The sequence below is a fragment of the Cololabis saira genome, chromosome 9 (assembly GCF_033807715.1).
Source record: "Cololabis saira isolate AMF1-May2022 chromosome 9, fColSai1.1, whole genome shotgun sequence".
In the NCBI taxonomy this organism is placed as follows: Eukaryota; Metazoa; Chordata; class Actinopteri; order Beloniformes; family Belonidae; genus Cololabis; species Cololabis saira.
This window is the reverse complement of record NC_084595.1, coordinates 7,005,890-7,026,476: the sequence shown is the minus strand read 5'-3', so window position 1 is coordinate 7,026,476 and position 20,587 is coordinate 7,005,890. Positions and strand designations below refer to the sequence as shown.

Sequence of the window (20,587 nt, the reverse complement as noted above, 5' to 3'; positions counted from 1 at the left end):
CAGTTCATGCAGTAAACAAATCATTTTAGCTTATCTAATTTATTCTGTCACCACGCACACATATTGCCATAAGCACCTGCATTTTTCAGAAGTGTCATGACAAACTGTGTCCGACTACTAGGGATGGGCGGTATGGACAAAAAAATGTATCACGATAACGATAAAAATACCAATACAAAAACATCAACGGGAATTTATCTTTCTTTCTTTCAGTCTTTCTTTCAGGCTCCTTCCTTCCTTCCTTCCTTCCTTCCTTCCTTCCTTCCTTCCTTCCTTCCTTCCTTCCTTCCTTCCTTCCTTCCTTCCTTCCTTCCTTCCTTCCTTCCTTCCTTCCTTCCTTCCTTCCTTCCTTCCTTCCTTCCTTCCTTCCTTCCTTCCTTCCTTCCTTCCTTCCTTCCTTCCTTCCTTCCTTCCTTCCTTCCTTCCTTCCTTCCTTCCTTCCTTCCTTCCTTCCTTCCTTCCTTCCTTCCTTCCTTCCTTCCTTCCTTCCTTCCTTCCTTCCTTCCTTCCTTCCTTCCTTCCTTCCTTCCTTCCTTCCTTCCTTCCTTCCTTCCTTCCTTCCTTCCTTCCTTCCTTCCTTCCTTCCTTCCTTCCTTCCTTCCTTCCTTCCTTCCTTCCTTCCTTCCTTCCTTCCTTCCTTCCTTCCTTCCTTCCTTCCTTCCTTCCTTCCTTCCTTCCTTCCTTCCTTCCTTCCTTCCTTCCTTCCTTCCTTCCTTCCTTCCTTCCTTCCTTCCTTCCTTCCTTCCTTCCTTCCTTCCTTCCTTCCTTCCTTCCTTCCTTCCTTCCTTCCTTCCTTCCTTCCTTCCTTCCTTCCTTCCTTCCTTCCTTCCTTCCTTCCTTCCTTCCTTCCTTCCTTCCTTCCTTCCTTCCTTCCTTCCTTCCTTCCTTCCTTCCTTCCTTCCTTCCTTCCTTCCTTCCTTCCTTCCTTCCTTCCTTCCTACACAAAAACGTCATCAACAGGAATTTATCATTTTTACCGTGAGATACAAATTCTTACCGTGGGGAATTGTTTTGACGGTTTATCGTGAACGGTAAAATATCACCCATTCCTACCGTCTACTGGTATTAAAGTTTACCGGGTGAAAATGTAATGAAAGAAAAAAAAAATAAAATCGATCTTTAGACACAAGAATCGATTTTTAGGAATTAATATGAGAATCGAAAAATCGATTTCAACACCGGCCTATTCAGTGGCTGCGAGAAAAACATCCTGAATCGTTCACGTTCATCATAACTTTATTCACCACACCTCCACTATACAACACATGAACCTCACTCACGTAAAACGTTATTAGCTTTAACTTCATGTAGAACAGCTATACAAATAGACCTTTTTGGTTTTGGTTTTTAAAAAAATCCAGTCCCCCTGTGTAAAAATCTTAAATTACATTCAAGAGAGTTTCTATGCAGCTGCAAAAATCACTTCTGTTGGCGTTTTATGGCACGGAAGTAAATCACAACAACACCACATAGTCTGACAAGATTGATGGTAGATCCGTTACAAAAAGAAAAAAGAAAAAAACAAATAAACCAAAACACCAAGATTAGTTTTCAAGACACTTGAGGGAAAGTGAGCTCAACCCTGTTCCAGAAAGCTGCTGTTTTTCCAGCCGTCAAGTCCGCGTTAGTTTGTCCGGGGGCATGAATCCCGTGTCTCCCAGAGTCCTGAGGGCCACGCGGCCGCTCGGCCGGATCGTCAGCCACGTGATGCTGCCGTTATTCAAGCCCATACGCAGCCAGCCCTCCGGCGGGAACTGCAGAGCCCTTTAGTGGGAGGAGACAAAGAAAAAAAGAAGATGTGAGTGTCCCAGTAAACTGTTAAAGCAGCATTACAATCAGGCTTACTTTTGCTTCAAAGTTCTTAAACTAAAGGAGATAACTGGAGGATTAACTGCTGTTGGAACTTTAAGGGGACCTATTATGGCGTCTAATGTCTATTTTAAACAGGACTTGAATGTCTTAAACAAGCTTTTGATTGTTTTTGCTAAATAAATTAGAAATTCAGCCTCTAAACCAGGGGTTGGCAACCCAAAATGTTGAAAGAGCCATATTGGACCAAAAACACAAAAAACAAATATGTCTGGAGCCGCAAAAAATCAAAAAAACACATGCTGCATGTAGCTATATTAGCTATAACTGGGGGAAGATTTTTTTTTCATTATGCACTTCGAGAAAAAAGTCGAAATGTCGAGAAAAAAGTCAAGATGTTAAGGAAAAAAGTCAAAATGTCGAGGAAAAAAGTCGAAATGTCGAGGAAAAAAGTCGAAATGTCGAGGAAAAAAGTCAAAATGTCGAGGAAAAAAAAGTCGAAATGTCGAAAAAAAACGTCAATGTTGAGAAAAAAGTCAAAATGTCGAGGAAAAAACTCGAAATGTCGAGAAAAAAGTCAAAATGTCGAGAAAAACGTCAAAATATCGAGAAAAGTCTAAATAAGTCGAAATGTCGAGGAAAAAAGTCAAAATGTTGAGAAAAAAGTCAAAATGTCGAGGAAAAAAGTCAAAATGTCGAGGAAAAAAGTCAAAATGTCGAGAAAAAGTCAAAATGTCGAGGAAAAAAGGAAAAATTTCGAGAAAAGTCAAAATTTCGAGAAAAGTCAAAATTTCGAGAAAAAAGTCAAAATTTCGAGAGTCGAAATGTCTAGAAAAAAGTCGAAATGTCGAGAAAAAAGTCGAAATGTCGAGAAAAAAGTCGAAATGTCGAGAAAAAAGTCGAAATGTCGAGAAAAAAGTCGAAATGTCGAGAAAAAAGTCGAAATGTCGAGAAGTCAAAATTTCGAGAGTCGAAATGTCTAGAAAAAAGTCGAAATGTCGAGAAAAAAGTCGAAATGTCGAAATAAAAGTCGAAATGTCGAGGAAAAAAGTCAAAATGTCGAGGAAAAAAGTCAAAATGTCGAGGAAAAAAGTCAAGATGTAGAGGAAAAAAGTCAAAATGTCGAGGAAAAAAGTCAAAATGTCGAGGAAAAAGTCAAAATGTAGAGGAAAAAAGTCAAAATGTTGAGAAAAAAGTCAAAATGTCGAGGAAAAAAGTCGCAATGTCGAGGAAAAAAGTCGCAATGTCGAGGAAAAAAGTTGCAATGTCGAGGAAAAAAGTTGCAATGTCGAGGAAAAAAGTCCAAATGTCGAGGAAAAAAGTCCAAATGTCGAGGAAAAAAAGTCAAAATGTCGAGAAAAAAAGTCAAAATGTCGAGAAAAAAAGTCAAAATGTCGAGAAAAAAGTCAAAATGTCAAGGAAAAACGTCAAAATGTCGAGGAAAGACGTCAAAATGTTGAGAAAAAAGTCAAGTGTTGACTTTTTTGAAGTCAACACTTCAAACACTTCAAAATGTCGAGGAAAAAAGTCGAAATGTCGAGGAAAAAAGTCGAAATGTCGAGGAAAAAAGTCGAAATGTCGAGGAAAAAAGTCAAAATGTCGAGGAAAAAAAGTCAAAATGTCGAGGAAAAGATTCCAAATGTCGAGGAAAAAAGTCAAAATGTCGAGGAAAAAAGTCAAAATGCCGAGGAAAAAAGTCAAAATGTCGAGGAAAAAGTCGAAATGTCGAGAAAAAAGTCAAAATTTCGAGAAAGTCGAAATAAAAGTCGACCACTTTATATTTGTTAAAGCAAGAAAAAACCTGTTTTTCATAATAGGTCCCCTTTAAATCCCTTTAAATTTATCCAGAGTAACATGTTCTTTTTAAAAAATGCATCTCAAGAGCACACGGACACGAGTGAAGCAAATGAATGAATCAAATCAAGAGCTCTTTGGGAGACACAACAGCAACAAGTCGGGCCTGAGCCGATTCACCGCCGACACAAACCTGCAGACAAAATAACGGATGACATTGGCATGACACACGATGATCTCATAGCTGTCCTCCTTCTGCTTGGGGTCAGCGCGGTGGATGTAGCGGCGGAAGGCTGCCTCAATGCGAGCTCCATCTTCATGGTACTGCTAGAGGACGGCAGAGAGATGAAAGCTACCTTTGTTGCATGAACGGGTTCAGTCTGAACCCCTCAGTCAGAACAGAGTCAATACACGGCACTGGCTCCACGGCAGGAAACGCGTGAAGACTGAGGTTCATTCCAAAGAGAAGCGACTGTGGAGGATGTTGCATCCTCTAAAAACATTTAATGCGTGTATAGGACATGTCCGGTAAATAGCAAAAACTGTTGAATAAAAAAAAAAAAAAAAACTAAACCAGATTTAGTAAGGCCAGATTATTACTGAGCTCAATGTTTAAGCTTTCGACAAACAAATACCGTATTTTCGCGACCATTAGGTGCACATACATTTTTTTTTTTTTTTTTTTTAAAGAATGTGCTGCGCGCCCAATGAAACGGTGCGCCGTATCTATTACCTGTATTACGGTAATGTACGGATTAGGGCTGTTCGATTTTGCCCAAAAATAAAATCTCGATTTATTTTTCTCAAAATCCGATTACGATTATTTTGTGAATTGACAAAAGGCAAAGAAATTATTTCAAATATGCTGTTTTTTTATTGAACATAGTTCAATGTTCAATGTATAGTTTTTTGTTCTTGCTATTATTTCAATACAATGTATTTTCTTGGTGAGAACTTTGAATAAGCCCATTTAAGGCTTCCTTTCTCACCTGCACATATTTTCATGCTTTTATGTTAATTTCAACTTTTGTACCGTTTTTTTATGTTGTGCAAATAAACAAATCAAATCAAACATTTGCCCCATTGGGCTTTAAGTGCAAACTTTGCTCTTATTAAACCAAAAATGAATGAATAAAGTGCAATACTCTGTAAAATAAGTTGAAAAAAAGTTTTAAAAAATATAATAAAATATAAAGTTTTATCTCTGAAAAAAAAAAAATCAGCAAATCATACAGTAAGTTATATTTCCAATTAAATAAAACAAGACATTTTCTAATTAAACTAAACTGGGCACTTGTCGCAGGTATTGAGAGGTATTTCCATCAATCATTAATATGTGTGCAGACAAGGTTAAAAAATAAAAAATAAAAAAATAAAAAGTGAAAAATCGATTTTACGAGTTTCACATTTTAACATCGTTCTAATTACATAATCGCGATTACGATTTAAAATCGATTAATCGAACAGCCCTAGTACGGAGGACGGCCACCATGAGAACGGTAAAAAGGGAGAAGGGGCGTGTGAAGCCCCCGTGAGTTGCAGAAGTGATAGAAACCTTCCACAGACGTTAAAGGGGGAAGGGGGGTGTGAAGCACCCGTGAGTTGCAGACGTGATAGAAACCTTCCTCGGACGTTAAAGGGGGGGGGTGAAGCACAGAGCGGGTGGAAGGAGCGTTTCAGCATTTCATTCGACTGAAAGCAGTAGCGCTGGCGGAAGAAATGAAAATTGAACATTTTCATGGAGGTCCGTCTTGGTGCTTTCGCTTCACGGTGCCAGCGCAGCAGCAGCGCCCGGCGGAAAAACACATTGAATATTAAAGGGAAAATTTCAAAATCACTCGCAATCCTGTATAAATCCAGAAATATACTGAATTCCAAGGCCTTGCATTTGATTTACTACTAGTTGATTGTTCCCTATTTATCTCACTGTGTGGAATTGTGGGGATCCACCTTTAAAACCACCTTAAATTCAAGAATAAAACTTCAAAAACGAGCCATACGTATCATCAATAAGGCTGATTACTACGCTCACACAGAGACACTTTTTCTAATTCTCATTCTCATTAATTCTCATTAAATTTTATGATTTGTTTTATTTTAAAATCGTGCAAATTATGTTTAAAACAAAATCAAAAATGCTCTCTGACCCAATACAGAGGTTCTTTTCAATTCAGGAGACTCGTTACAATCTTAGAGGTGTCTGTAATTTCACAGTACAAATGGCTAAAAAAGGTATGAAAAGGAGACGCGTCTCCATTACTGGAGTTAAATTCTGGAATGATGCCAACATACATTTAAAAACATGTCATTCTTTTGTTGTATTTAAGAAAATGGTTTGTAAAGCTATTTTTGAAGCTTATAAGTGCAATTGACCATCTGTTAATGTTTCTTTGCTTTTTTTATTGTTTCTTTGCCTTTTGTTGTTTCTTTGCTTTTCTATTCTCTTTTTGGTTTTCTGGAGGTCGGTAGCCAAAAATAGAAAGTTGGTACTATAGGATAGGCTTTTATAAGCAGTTTGCTTCTGTCTATGCCTTTTCAGTTATTGTTCAACACATTTTTTTGGTTTTGTATGAAAAGTTAATGCTGTGTACAATGTTTTTTTGGTGTTGTTTTGTGTTGCAATGACTGAATAAACTTCATTCATTCATTATATGGAAAAGATGGAGAGCTTCCGCTCATTCTGCAGCCGACACATCACGACAAACGCATCCAGCCCACCCACATCACCAACATGTTCGACATCCCGGTGAATAACGCGGCGGAGAGGACGGGAACAGCGCGGTGGGGATCCGCACAACGGGGTATGAAAAGTTTATTTACTGTTGTGCTTGGTTGCCACGCTGATGGACAGAAACGGCCGCCGATGGTGATTTTTAAAAGAAAAACTTTGCCTAAAGACGTTTCCAGCCGGAGTCATTATAAAGGCGAATGAAAAGGGCTGGCTGGATGAAGAGATGATCGAGTGGCTGAGGCAGGTCTATGTGCGGCGACCCGGTGGTTTTTTTCACACATACGTGGGCTAACGTGTCTGCTGGGACTGTTGTTCGGACTTTTGCAAAAGCCGGCATCATTTCCGAGGGGCCGCACGGCACGGAAAGTGACTCTGACAGCGAGGAAATTGGGACTGGCGCAGCTGAATTAGCGGAGCTCTTTAATGCAGAAACAGAGGATGAGGACTTTGAAGGGTTTGATTAATGTAAAAACTGAAATAAAATACAATCAAACTAAGTTTTGCTCCCGCTCTATTTTTAAATAAGCACTCTTGTGTGCTTGTGTGTGTTCTGCAGCGGGTGTGTGTGTGTTTTGCGGCGCACATGTGTGCAGCTCCGTGTCTGTAGACGGCGCCTTTTCAGTCGGTGCGCCGTATGTGTGTTTTAAATCCAAAAATTACACACAAAACCGAGTGTGCGCCTTTCCACACGGTGCGCCGAATGGTCGTGAAAATACGGTAATCAAATACTCAATAACAATTACCACTGGACGATCTGGCACAAGTACTGCACTGCAAAAACTCAAAATCTTAACAAGAATATTTGTCTTATTTCTAGTTAAAATGTTTCATTAGTCAAAATAAATCTTATTACACTTAAAACAAGACTCATCACTGGAAGAAAAAAACAACAATTTTCACCTGTTTCAAGTAGATTTTCACTTAAAATAAGTAGAAAAATCTGCCAGTAGAACAAGATTTTTTTGCTTGTAATGAGAAGATAAATCTTTTCTACTTATTTCAAGTGAAAATCTACTTGAAACAGGTGAAAATTGTCAAATAAGTTATTTTTCTGGTGATGACTCTTGTTTTAAGTGTAATGGGATTTTTTTTTTACTAAAAATGAGACATTTTAACTAGAAATAAGACAAATATTCTTGGTAAGATTTTGAGTGTTCGCAGTGTGGACTTCATAAATGATATATAAGTGTATGTTAAAAAACGTTTTAAAAGAACTGAGTAGCCGTCACTCCTTTAAAAACGAGCCTTTTTGAAATCAACTCTTCCTGTGACCAGTGCTGATGTATTGGCTGATAGTGGCTGAGTCCTGCACATGTAAGGCTAAACAAACACTTGACATGACTCCTGCACACACATATGAACAGAATTATGTTTTACAGAGTAAAGTATGCATGGGGCCTAGAGCCCAGTGTGCAGGCGGAGCGGCTTCTCTCACCACGGCGTCGGGTTTCCAGTGGGTGACGGGTGGAACCGGTTCAATAGGAGCACCTTCTCTCAGCAGGTCACAGCTCAGCAGCTCCACTCCTGCACACGGAGGGAAGAGGAAACATTCATGATGTTACTGTGACTTTACATGCATCAATAACCCTTTTAAAACCCCAATATTGGCAATAACTAGGGATGGGCGGTATGGACTAAAACATTTTAGCACGATAATTTCTGGCATTTATCCCGATAACGGTATAAATGACGATTAAAAAAAAATACCAATTCAACTCCACCTTTGTAACTATAAATCTATCACCACATTCAGTCTTTGGAGCCAAAACACTGCTGTAAAAGATACTAAATACTAAACTACACCAATTAAATTGAATTAATAAAAACCAATTAAATGAGTTACACCTGTACTGCAAAACTGGAATGACTCAAGCTCCTCGCTCTCAGATCCGCCTTTCTTTCTTTCTTTCTTTCTTTCTTTCTTTCTTTCTTTCTTTCTTTCTTTCTTTCTCTCTCATTTCCTTCCTTCCTTCCTTCCTTCTTTTCTCCCTTCTTTCCTTCCTTCCTTTTCTTTCGATTTAACGCATAACCATGAATCCGGTTTTACACAAAAACGTCATCAACGGGAATTTATCGTTTTTACCGTGAGATACAAATTCTTACCGTGGGGAATTTTTTTGACGGTAAATCGTGCACGGTAAAATATCACCCATTCCTAGCAATAACCCGAATTTGCACGGCCATGTAAACACCAATAACCCCTTTGAATAACCCGAATTTGCTCATATTTGGGTTTTTAAAAACCCAAATATGACCCCTGGGTTACTCCTTTTAAAACCTGAATATTGGGTCATGTAAACACCAAACGGAATATCCCCATCAAACGGAACAGGAATCTGTTTTCTGCACATGTTCTGTTCACAAGGAATCCTGGTCTTTTGAGTCCAGGAAGTTCTTATAAACACGGAGAAACGCAAGACCAGGAGGAGACTAATCACTTCATAAATGTAATGAAGGATATGAACATTTCTGCATTTGTAGACGGTAGAAAGTACCGGGATAGAAGATTTACAAGAAGGTGAGTGAAAAGTTGAAGCAGCATTTGTTTTGAATTTGGATACAGGAAGAAGAAGCGGAAATGACGGGAATTGCGTCATCACGTTCTCCGTGCGTCGCTGGTTTGATCCAGATATCCCGAATGATTAATTACCATGTAAACGGAATATTCTGAATGTTTCAGTAACCGGAATATTAGCAATAACCTGAATTTTGACTAGAGCACAATTCAACACAGCGTAATTCAAAGTGCTTTACGTCAACATTAAAAGCAGCAAGACACAATTAAACAGCAAATAAATAAAATAAAATGATAAGAAGAGAGGTAAAATAATAAAGCATGTAGCACCCTGTAATGTAATAATTTCCTGAAAATGTAATAAAATTTGCATTTAACTCAATCGAAAATGTAATAAAATCCAATAATGTAATAACTTCACCAATAATGTAATAAAATATCCTGACTGATATTGTAATAACATTTTTACCGATAATGTAATAACTTATTACATTAACTGATCCAAAACTGATAATGTAATACTTGACAAATAATGTAATATATTTGTTCATTTTCAGTCCAGAGTTCTACATTTTGTGTTTTAAGTATCTAAGAATGTTATATACGCTGGATTTGAAACACCAGAATTACTATTGGGTTAAATTGCAGACTTTGAGTAACATGTAATAAACTCCCAATAATGTAATAAGGTATTACATTATTGGTAAAAATGTTACAATATCAGTCAGGATATTTTATTACATTATTGGGGAAGTTATTACATTATTTGGTTTTATTACATTTTCGATTGAGTTAAGTGCAAATTTTATTTCATTTTCAGGCGTTATTACATTATAGGGTGAAATTATTACATTATAGGGTGAAATTATTACATTATAGGAGCTACAAAGCACAAGTTGTTAAACAGTAAGGGCAGTAGAGTACAGCAGGTTCATCTCATTCTTAAACTGGCAAGAATTACGTTTCTATACGGTCAAAACGTACAAAGACCGAGTCAAATACAGTATTACAAAAGTAATCTGTAACAATTCGTGCGGTGAATTAAACCAATTTGACAATTCTATAACTCTTCCATCACTAGTGTAACTTTGCGCGGTTAGTATTTAATTTAAGAGTACGCTTCATATCAGTAAACAGTACACAATTAAACAGTAAATAACAAATAAAATGATGAAGGAAAGAGGTAAAATAATAAAACAGTGAGATTGTGTTGGGGCTGGATCCCTCACTACCTGGGAGGTGCTTGCTGATGATGTTGGCCGTCTCCGTGGCCCTGGCCATGCTGGAGTGGATCAGAACATCGTATTTCAGCCCCAGCGCTGATAATCTGTTACCCGTCAACTCGGCCTGCTCACGACCTGGAAATGTAGAAAACATGGGTTTTAAAAAAAAACACGACAGATCTTTCGAAAACGTTCACTCTGAATTGTGGGTAGTGCACGCTCTTTCATACGGAAGCATATTGCATTCACTTGAGAAAAAAAAATAATAATAATCTGCTGTTTTTCTGAATTAACGAGATAAAATTTTAATTAAAAAAAAAAAATCTGTTTTTCTGAATTAAAGACATAATTATCTCAGAATTCCAAGAAAGGTTTTAATGAAAAAAAAAATCTGCTCTGTTTTTCTGAATTAACGACTTGCAAGAAGCTATCATTCACTTGAGAGCTGGAGTTCATGGAAGCAAACATGTTCCTGTCCAGTTTAATCCAGTTTTATTTTGATTTGGTTCGAAACATTGGGAGATACTCTTGTCTTTCATTTTTATAGATGGTATTGTTATTAGTTTGTCGACTTTGCACCTCAGGATTTTGCGGTTGTTCAGACGGAAAGCCCATTCTGATCTGCTGGACATTATCTCGTTAATTCAGAAAAACAGAGCAGATTTTTTTTTCTCTCGTTAATTCAGAAAAACAGAGCAGATTTTTTTTTCTCAAGTAAATGCAATACGCTTCTGTACTTTCACGTTCACACTGTGAGTTTAACACTACAATTCAAATGTGTGAATAACCTTTGCCCCAGAAATACCCAGGAATTAGAACTAGGGCTGCAACAAGCAGTAATTGTAGGATAGCAAAACGCAGAACAACATTTGGACAGTCATCCCTCTCGGTAATAGGTACCAAATTATGGAATACACTGCCACCTGAAATCAAAATACTGACAGAGCTCAAGGTTTTTAGCAACAAGTAAAACAATGGCTGAAACTGAAACAAGCTTGTGAACATTGACTTTAACATACCGTACCACTGTATTATTTTAGTTTTCTGTCCTTATATGGTTTGTGTTTTTGCTTCTTGTCTTCGTATTGTCTTTATTCTGTTTAGTATTTTAATGGTTTTGTACTGTTTTAACTCTGCTTTCGAATTTTAAGTAAAAGCCTAACCAGGGACAGGGGTTTCAAATGAGCTCTGGCTAGAAACCTGTATGTATGACATCTGCTTTGTACTTTTTATGAAATAAAGTTTGATACTAGTGATGCACCGATTGTTCGGTAACCGAATTTGTTCGGCCGAAAATGGCAAAAAAAACACTTAATAACTGGAATAAGTGGGAAAAAAAACGAACAATTAATAACGGCGTTGTAATATAAGGAAATAGACTGGCCGCTCCCGTAACAGTTGCACCACAAACATAAATCGTTGGCCAACCAAAAAGTAACCACATTTACCTAACATTCACCAGGAGGTGGAACCAAAACAACATAATGCTGGGAAATTAAAAAAAATTCAGTATTTTATGTTCAATAAATATTTTCTACCTACAGATGTGTTAATTGGACTTACTTACCTGCCTGTCTTAATTTTAGTTAATTTATTTTTAGATTTTTCAAATTTACTTTTTTTTTTATTTTTTATTTCTTCTATTAATATAATTTTTAATTTTTTTTAATTTATTTATAATTATTTTTGCTATTTTTGACCTCCATGACGTCTGTTGTGTTTAATGTTCGTTTTGTGTGTTGCAATAATGAAAAATAAAAACTTTGAATTACAAAAAAAAATATTTTCTACCTTGTAATTTTGTAAAAGATTTTTTTCTTTGAAAAGCATGCCTAAATCAAATGTATTTGATTTATGCAATGGTGAAAAAATTGGCAAAATAAATGAAAAACTGCGAAGAACGATTGTTCGGTATTGTTCGGTATTCGGCCAAGTGTTTATTATTATTTTCGGTTTCGGCCACAAATTTTCATTTCGGTGCATCACTATTTGATACATTTGTCCCTGTTCAATAAACGTAATAATAATAATAATAATACTCTGCAGGGAGCACCTAAAGGCGTGAGGATCCTCTCTTTATCGCTGTTCCCGCTCAGGTTGTACTGGGAGTGTCTGATGAGCAGGATGTTGCGCGTGGCCTTGGGTTTGCTGTTGTCCTGCTCCGAGCTCGGGTCTTCACTCACGCTCTCCTTCTTCTTCCCGTTGGTCAGCACAGACGGGTCTCTCCTGCAGAGTTCACATGGTGTTAATAAGAGATTAGCAGCAGCTTAACTTGGAAGAAAAATGTTGATCCAATTGCAAGATCATGCCCCCTCACCGCCCGTTTGAAACCCTTCACCCACCAGAGTTTAAATAGACGTTACTGGAATAAACGTGAGCATCAGGAACCGTCTCCTGTCTGAGAATCACTGACCTTAATCCTTCTAGTCCTTAAGTTCAGAGTGTTTGACGGTAGGGATGGGCGGTATGGACTAAAACATGTATCACAATAATTTCTGGCATTTATTCCAATAACGATAAAAAAAAAATACCAATTCAACTCCACATTTGTAACTATAAATCTATCACTACATTCAGTCTTTGGAGCCAAAACACTGCTCTAAAAGATACTAAATACTACTAAACGTCATCAATGGGAATTTATTAGGGGTGTGCAAACAAGGGTACCTCACGATTCGATTCGATTTCGATTATTGGAGCTTCGATTCTTCGATTATAACGATTGTCGATTCGATTATTGGTGCCACGATTCTTCGATTATTGTGATTTTTAATGCTTTTTTCCATACAAGATTGATTTTGTCTTCATCGGTGGCTACATTTGTAAATAAATAGCCTTCCTTCCTTCCTTCCTTCCTTCCTTCCTTCCTTCCTTCCTTCCTTCCTTCCTTCCTTCCTTCCTTCCTTCCTTCCTTCCTTCCTTCCTTCCTTCCTTCCTTCCTTCCTTCCTTCCTTCCTTCCTTCCTTCCTTCCTTCCTTCCTTCCTTCCTTCCTTCCTTCCTTCCTTCCTTCCTTCCTTCCTTCCTTCCTTCCTTCCTTCCTTCCTTCCTTCCTTCCTTCCTTCCTTCCTTCCTTCCTTCCTTCCTTCCTTCCTTCCTTCCTTCCTTCCTTCCTTCCTTCCTTCCTTCCTTCCTTCCTTCCTTCCTTCCTTCCTTCCTTCCTTCCTTCCTTCCTTCCTTCCTTCCTTCCTTCCTTCCTTCCTTCCTTCCTTCCTTCATCAACGGGAATTTATCATTTTTACCGTGAGATACAAATTCTTACCGTGGGGAATTTTTTTGACGCTTTATTGTGAACGGTAAAATATCACCCATTCCTATTTGACGGTGCTACTATCATTTAGCAAGATGTTAAATTTACAGGGACATATTCTGGTGTTTCTTCACAAATAAACACCATTTCCTTATGTCATAATTAAACATGATGACATGTCTGGTTTAAACGACATGATCTTATTTACAGCTGCAGTCAGAGCTTTGAGGTAAAGACAAGACATCCACATGGGAAATAATAAGGCAATAAAATGTGGAATTTGGTAGTTTTGTATATTAAACTCAGTGATGTCGTTGCTTCTTGCTAGTGATAGCCACAGCTATCATACTAGACATGCCACGAGTGGTCATTTCACCTGCCCAAACCTAAAACCGGTGCACTAAAAAGAACAGTAATGTACAGGGCAGTTACTTACTGGAATTAACTTCCAGAAAATCTTATTTCAACTATAGTGGCAGAGTTGAAGCTTCAAGAGGAGACTAAGAAAGGAAGTTCAAAAGAAACTGGTTGTTTTAGATTGTGTTTGTGGTTTTAGCTTATTGATTTAATTGAGTTAGGTGTTATATAAATAAACATATTTTCTTGTTCTGCATTTAATTTCAATTTTTAGTATTTTATTTTGTTGAAGTTTTGTGACGTTTCCGGTTATTTTCACTATTTATTTAATTTTAAATTTTCTTGTATTGAAATACGTTTTTTTGTTTTTGTATTTGCCTCATTTAGTATGAACTTATTTATCTTTAGTTGTACTTGGATTTATCTTTAATCTATCTGTTTTTGGTTGTTATGTTTTTTTTGTTTTTTTTTTCATTTAGGAAAATTCATTTTCTTTTTTTCATGGTTTTCTGCTTATTATCTTTAGTTTAGTTTTTGTTTTTTGTCTTGTTTTTCTTTTTAGTTGTTGTTCTTTGTACTTGTTATCTACTTTGTTTTATTCTGTTTAACTAACATTTTATATTGTACTGTAAAAGTTTTATAGAAATGTATATTTGTACTGTTGGACCCCAGGAAGAATAGTTGCTGCTGCAACTAATGGGGATCTGAAATAAATAAATAAAAAATAAATGTCCTTTGAGTTCATTCTTGTTTCAATGCAAAAACAAGGAATACTTTTATGTCAGCGAGGTCTTTTAGCCCTAAATTGCCAAACAAAGGGGACGGATTTGTGGTAATGGGTTGTAATAAACCCATTAACACAATTCTTCACAAATCCTGGTTAACTTAATCACTCGACACCTGACACGTCTGCTGATTTAGAGGAGACTTTAAAAGCTGACAAAGCTGCGTTAATGTCAAGAGTTTTGGGGGTTGGGAGACAACTGGGGCCCAAGAATTAGAAAATTAGATTCCCACTCTTTATTTTCCAATAAAATGCCTCTTCCACGTCCACGGTGAGATTTGTCGTGGACTGTTGGGAATTGAAAGCAATATTATAAACTAAAGTACGTCCCGTATTGAGCTGAAAAGGGACGCACTTTGTCCCGTATTACTGTGAGAGTCAAAAATAGTCATAAAATGCCAATGGAAAATGGCATTGAGCTTTTGAGTTCATAAGTTATTTTTTTCTGTTTTACTACAACTGTATGGCTTTTGAGGCACAAATATGTTTACAAGTTTTCTACAGACTTTCTGGTTGCACTAAAAATGTGCACTATTACAGAATGGATGTTCTGCTTTCTTTCTATTGTTTTATATTAATTTATACAATTTTAAGTTAAGCAGGACAGGTTTCTGTTTAAGAAAGATACTTATTTTATTCATCTAATTTTGTTATTTTGTATTAAAGTGAATTGCTGGATAATAATGTGTTTTCCATGTGTTCATGGCATTCAGAAATATGCATCTAATTCAATTCAGGTTCGAGTCAAATCGTTAAAAAAATCGTTTCACTCACTAAAAGAGCCATAAGAATAATATAAATAAAGAGATCCAACAAATCCATTATTCCTTCAGTTAAAATTGTTGAAATTTCATGAATTAGTAGACTATAGTATTCTGCAAATTATTTTTAAAGCTCATAAAAAAACTTTACCAATTCAGAAAAGATTTAAAAAAAGAGAAAGCAAGTATAACTTAAAAGGAACAGATTTAAAAAAAAACAAGATTCACGACTAAATTGATGGAACGTTGTGTTTCTGTGAAAGGAATCAGTTTATGGAACAATCTGAATAAAGAAAACAAAGAATCCAAATCAAACATTACATTCAAAAGAACAATTAAAGCCTGTATGTTAAGTAAATATAATGAAATATGTTAGTTACGTTTGATTGACATACCCAGTGTCATGAAAGGTATAAACATTGTTTGTTTTTGTAAGGAATGTGACTGTCTGTGTTGGCCGGCGGCTATTTTATTTTATTTTTTTATTTACGTTGTTTGTAAATTGATTTCTTGGGGAAAAAAGGGGCAGATTAAATAAGATTCTTCTTCTTTCTGCTCCCTTTCATTCACAATTTAGGAACGTTTGCGTTAATATTACATTTTTTGTTGTTTTATTTTATCAATAAATTAAATAAAGAATAAATAAAAAGGGGGCTAAAAAAATTCACCACCAGGAAGGGTGAAGGTACTCGGGTCAGCCGGTGTTCTGTTGATTCTTGCTCCCCGTCGAGAAATGCTACTTTGTGGTTCTGCGCATGCGCACAAAGTTTGCATCATTTCTTGCACGATGTAAAATTGATAATATGAGTATTTGATCCTTCAAAATACACTATCCATGACATGAATCGCATTACATTTTGTGAACATTATACGATAAAGAGAGAAAAAAAAACAATTCTATTGCTTTATTTGATATTCATTCAGTCATTCGCCTTTATTTAACCACGCAGGTCATTAATAACACATTCTTATTTACAATGACGGCCTGGCAAGTGACAAAGACCACTTAGGGGGACAAGGACGTGGTTTAGGGAGTAAAACACAGTAAAATTGTAGCTCTACAAAAAGGTAGAAAACAATTAGGTAGCATTTTTTGGCAAAGCAGCAAGAATCGGCAGAACACCGGTGTTCTACCGATTCTTGCTCCGCGTCGAGAAATGATACTTTGTGGATGTGCGCATGCGCACAGTAGCATTTTTCGACGAAGCAGCAGAAATCTGCAGAACTCCGGCCCTGCCGACGAGCTGTCCCTTTATTTATTGTTCTGGGGGAGTTTGCAAACCCTAATGGCAATGGAAACAAACAAAAAACGCGTCTGGGGGAACTCACTTGTCCCAGTTGAAGTCCCAGTCGTGTCCGGTGGGCGCCGGCGTGCTGCTGGCGGGCGTCCATGCGGGCTTGGCGGCTCTCACCGCGGGCACCGCCGGCACCGGCCAGCCGCTCCGGGGCTCCGGGGGCCGGCGGGACTCTGCTGCAGCCGTGGCCGCCAGCACCAGGGCGGCAGAGCCTCCCGCCAGGCCGAAAATAACTCTAAAAGTTTTCCTGTACGACATCCTGATTAGCTGCTTATTAACGAGGGGAATAAAGACGCCACGCTGGCTCTCTCTGCTCCGCACAAACACGCGTCTCAGCCGCTACGAGGGCTCTGCCTGCTCGATCCGACCCCGGAAACGTCAACTGGAATTATTTATAGAACAAAAACGGTTGATACGAAGCGGTTTCAAAACATGTGCAGTCAGTAAAAGAAACAGAAAGCTAAAATAAGTCAGTGCTACAAGTACTACGGTGGCCGGTCCGGGTCAAAACTGTCCGCGTACGCGTGTATGAGCGGGTATTGGCCACTAGAGGGCGCCAAAACCCCCGCATTCACCCAGCATGTGCAGTCGCTGAGCATCATAGACCAGGAGTCGGCAACCCGCGGCTCTTTAGCACCGCCCTAGTGGCTCCTGGAGCTTTTTCAAAAATGTTTAACTTTTTTCTCTTTTTTTCTCTTTTCCTTTTTTTCTTCCTTTTTCCTTTCCTTTTTAATCTTGACATTTCGACTTTTTTCTCGAAATTTTGACTATTTCCTCGACATTTCGACTTTTTTACTCAAGATTTCAACTTTTTTCTCGAAATTTTGACTTTTTCCTCTAAATTTAGATTTTTTTCTCGAAATGTTGACTTTTTTCTCGAAATTTTGACTTTTTTTTCTCAACATTTTGACTTTTTCTCAACATTTTGACTTTTTTTCTCAACATTTCGACTTTTTTCTCAACATTTTGACTTTTTTCTCGAAATTTTGACTATTTCCTCGACATTTCAACTTTTTTACTCAAGATTTCAACTTTTTTCTCGAAATTTTGACTTTTTTTCTCAACATTTTGACTTTTTTTCTCAACATTTTGACTTTTTTTCTCAACATTTCCACTTTTTTTCTCGACATTTCCACTTTTTTCTCGACATTTTGACTTTTTTTCTCAACATTTTGACTTTTTTTCTCAACATTTCGACTTTTTTTCTCAACATTTCGACTTTTTTCTCAACATTTCGACTTTTTTTTCTCAACATTTAGACTTTTTTCTCGACATTTAGACTTTTTTCTCGCCATTTTGACTTTTTTCTCGAAATTTTGACTATTTCCTCGACATTTCAACTTTTTTACTCAAGATTTCAACTTTTTTCTCGAAATTTTGACTTTTTTCTCGAAATTTTGACTTTTTTCTCAACATTTCGACTTTTTTTCTCAACATTTCAACTTTTTTTCTCAACATTTCAATTTTTATCTCGACATTTCGCCTTTTGCCGTTTGCCTTCATTCTAAGGCTTATAGGCTCAGGGGGCCGGCGGGACTCCGCCGCGGCCGTGGCCGCCAGCACCAGGGCGGCAGAGCCTCCCGCCAGGCCGAAAATAACTCTCAAAGTTTTCCTGTACGACATCCTGATTAGCCGCTTATTAACAGGGAGATAAAGACGCCACGCTGGCTCTCTGCTCCGCACAAACACGCGTCTCAGCCGCTACGAGGGCTCTGCCTGCTCGATCCAACCCCGGGAACGTCAACTGGAATTATTTAGAGAACGAAAACGATTGATACGGAGCGGTTTCAAAACATGAGCAGTCAGTAAAAGAAACAGAAAGCTAAAATAAGTCAGTGCTACAAGTACTACGGTGGCCGGTCCGGGTCAAAACTGTCCGCGTACGCGTGTATGAGCGGTTATTGGCCACTAGAGGGCGCCAAAACCCCCGCATTCACCCAGCATGTGCAGTCGCTCAATTCTGAGCATCATAGACCAGGAGTCGGCAACCCGCGGCTCTTTAGCACCGCCCTAGTGGCTCCTGGAGCTTTTTCAAAAATGTTTAACTTTTTTTCTTCTTTTTTTCTCTTTTTTTCTCTTTTCCTTTTTTTCTTCCTTTTTCCTTTCCTTTTTAATCTTGACATTTCGACTTTTTTCTCGAAATTTTGACTATTTCCTCGACATTTCGACTTTTTTACTCAAGATTTCAACTTTTTTCTCGAAATTTTGACTTTTTCCTCTAAATTTAGATTTTTTTCTCGAAATTTTGACTTTTTTCTCGAAATTTTGACTTTTTTTCTCAACATTTTGACTTTTTTTCTCAACATTTTGACTTTTTTTCTCAACATTCCGACTTTTTTCTCAACATTTTGACTTTTTTCTCGAAATTTTGACTATTTCCTCGACATTTCAACTTTTTTACTCAAGATTTCAACTTTTTTCTCAAAATTTTGACTTTTTTTCTCAACATTTTGACTTTTTTTCTCAACATTTTGACTTTTTTTCTCAACATTTTGACTTTTTTTCTCAACATTTCCACTTTTTTTCTCGACATTTTGACTTTTTTTCTCTCGACATTTTGACTTTTTTTCTCAACATTTTGACTTTTTTTCTCAACATTTTGACTTTTTTTCTCAACATTTCGACTTTTTTTCTCAACATTTCGACTTTTTTTCTCAACATTTAGACTTTTTTCTCGACATTTTGACTTTTTTCTCGAAATTTTGACTATTTCCTCGACATTTCAACTTTTTTACTCAAGATTTCAAGTTTTTTCTCGAAATTTTGACTTTTTTCTCGAAATTTTGACTTTTTTCTCGAAATTTTGACTTTTTTTCTCAACATTTCGACTTTTTTTCTCAACATTTCAATTTTTATCTCGACATTTCGCCTTTTGCCATTTGCCTTCATTCTAAGGCTTATAGGCTCAGGGGGCCGGCGGGACTCCGCCGCGGCCGCGGTCGTGCCGCCAGCACCAGGGCGGCAGAGCCTCCCGCCAGGCCGAAAATAACTCTCAAAGTTTTCCTGTACGACATCCTGATTAGCTGCTTATTAACAGGGAGATAAAGACGCCACGCTGGCTCTCTCTGCTCCGCACAAACACGCGTCTCAGCCGCTACGAGGGCTCTGCCTGCTCGATCCAACCCCGGGAACGTCAACTGGAATTATTTATAGAACGAAAACGGTTGATACGGAGCGGTTTCAAAACATGAGCAGTCAGTAAAAGAAACAGAAAGCTAAAATAAGTCAGTGCTACAAGTACTACGGTGGCCGGTCCGGGTCAAAACTGTCCGCGTACGCGTGTATGAGCGGGTATTGGCCACTAGAGGGCGCCAAAACCCCCGCATTCACCCAGCATGTGCAGTCGCTGAGCATCATAGACCAGGAGTCGGCAACCCGCGGCTCTTTAGCACCGCCCTAGTGGCTCCTGGAGCTTTTTCAAAAATGTTTAACTTTTTTTCTTCTTTTTTTCTCTTTTTTTCTCTTTTCCTTTTTTTCTTCCTTTTTCCTTTCCTTTTTAATCTTGACATTTCGACTTTTTTCTCGAAATTTTGACTATTTCCTCGACATTTCGACTTTTTTACTCAAGATTTCAACTTTTTTCTCGAAATTTTGACTTTTTCCTCTAAATTTAGATTTTTTTCTCGAAATGTTGACTTTTTTCTCGAAATTTTGACTTTTTTCTCGAAAATTTGACTTTTTTTCTCAACATTTTGACTTTTTCTCAACATTTAGACTTTTTTTCTCGAAATTTTGACTTTTTTTCTCAACATTTAGACTTTTTTCTCAACATTTTGACTTTTTTCTCGAAATTTTGACTATTTCCTCGACATTTCAACTTTTTTACTCAAGATTTCAACTTTTTTCTCGAAATTTTGACTTTTTTTCTCAACATTTTGACTTTTTTTCTCAACATTTTGACTTTTTTTCTCAACATTTCCACTTTTTTTCTCGACATTTCGACTTTTTTCTCGACATTTTGACTTTTTTTCTCGACATTTTGACTTTTTTTCTCAACATTTCGACTTTTTTTCTCAACATTTAGACGTTTTTCTCAACATTTCGACGTTTTTCTCGACATTTTGACTTTT

At 37.4% G+C, this 20,587-nt stretch overlaps 1 protein-coding gene across 2 annotated transcripts; it reads right to left on the bottom strand.

Moving 5' to 3' along the window:
• Positions 1 to 1,218: 1,218 nt before the first annotated feature.
• pgam5 (PGAM family member 5, serine/threonine protein phosphatase, mitochondrial) lies at positions 1,219 to 17,012 on the bottom strand. 2 transcript variants are annotated; one of them, XM_061730367.1, is made up of 6 exons: positions 16,552 to 17,012; positions 12,126 to 12,298; positions 10,082 to 10,207; positions 7,770 to 7,858; positions 3,797 to 3,930; positions 1,219 to 1,764 (listed from the first exon to the last, which is right to left on the bottom strand). In XM_061730367.1, exons 1-6 carry the CDS (start codon positions 16,773 to 16,775, stop codon positions 1,614 to 1,616), a joined length of 897 nt encoding a protein of 298 aa, XP_061586351.1. In that variant the 5' UTR covers positions 16,776 to 17,012; the 3' UTR covers positions 1,219 to 1,613. The 2 variants fall into 2 exon arrangements, with proteins under 2 accessions (XP_061586351.1, XP_061586352.1); XM_061730368.1 differs by having other exon boundaries at positions 3,797 to 3,927.
• Positions 17,013 to 20,587: the final 3,575 nt, after the last annotated feature.

What these genes read in the sequence shown, in the direction of transcription:
- pgam5 (XM_061730367.1), bottom strand. Translation starts at nt 16,775, where the DNA reads ATGTCGTACAGGAAAACTTTTAGAGTTATTTTCGGCCTGGCGGGAGGC. An exon ending in TGGGACTTCAACTGGGACAA is followed by an intron (nt 12,299 to 16,551) that starts GTGAGTTCCCCC and finishes TGAACTCTGCAG; the next exon opens with GAGAGACCCGTCTGTGCTGA. An exon ending in GAGGATCCTCACGCCTTTAG is followed by an intron (nt 10,208 to 12,125) that starts GTGCTCCCTGCA and finishes CTACATTTCCAG; the next exon opens with GTCGTGAGCAGGCCGAGTTG.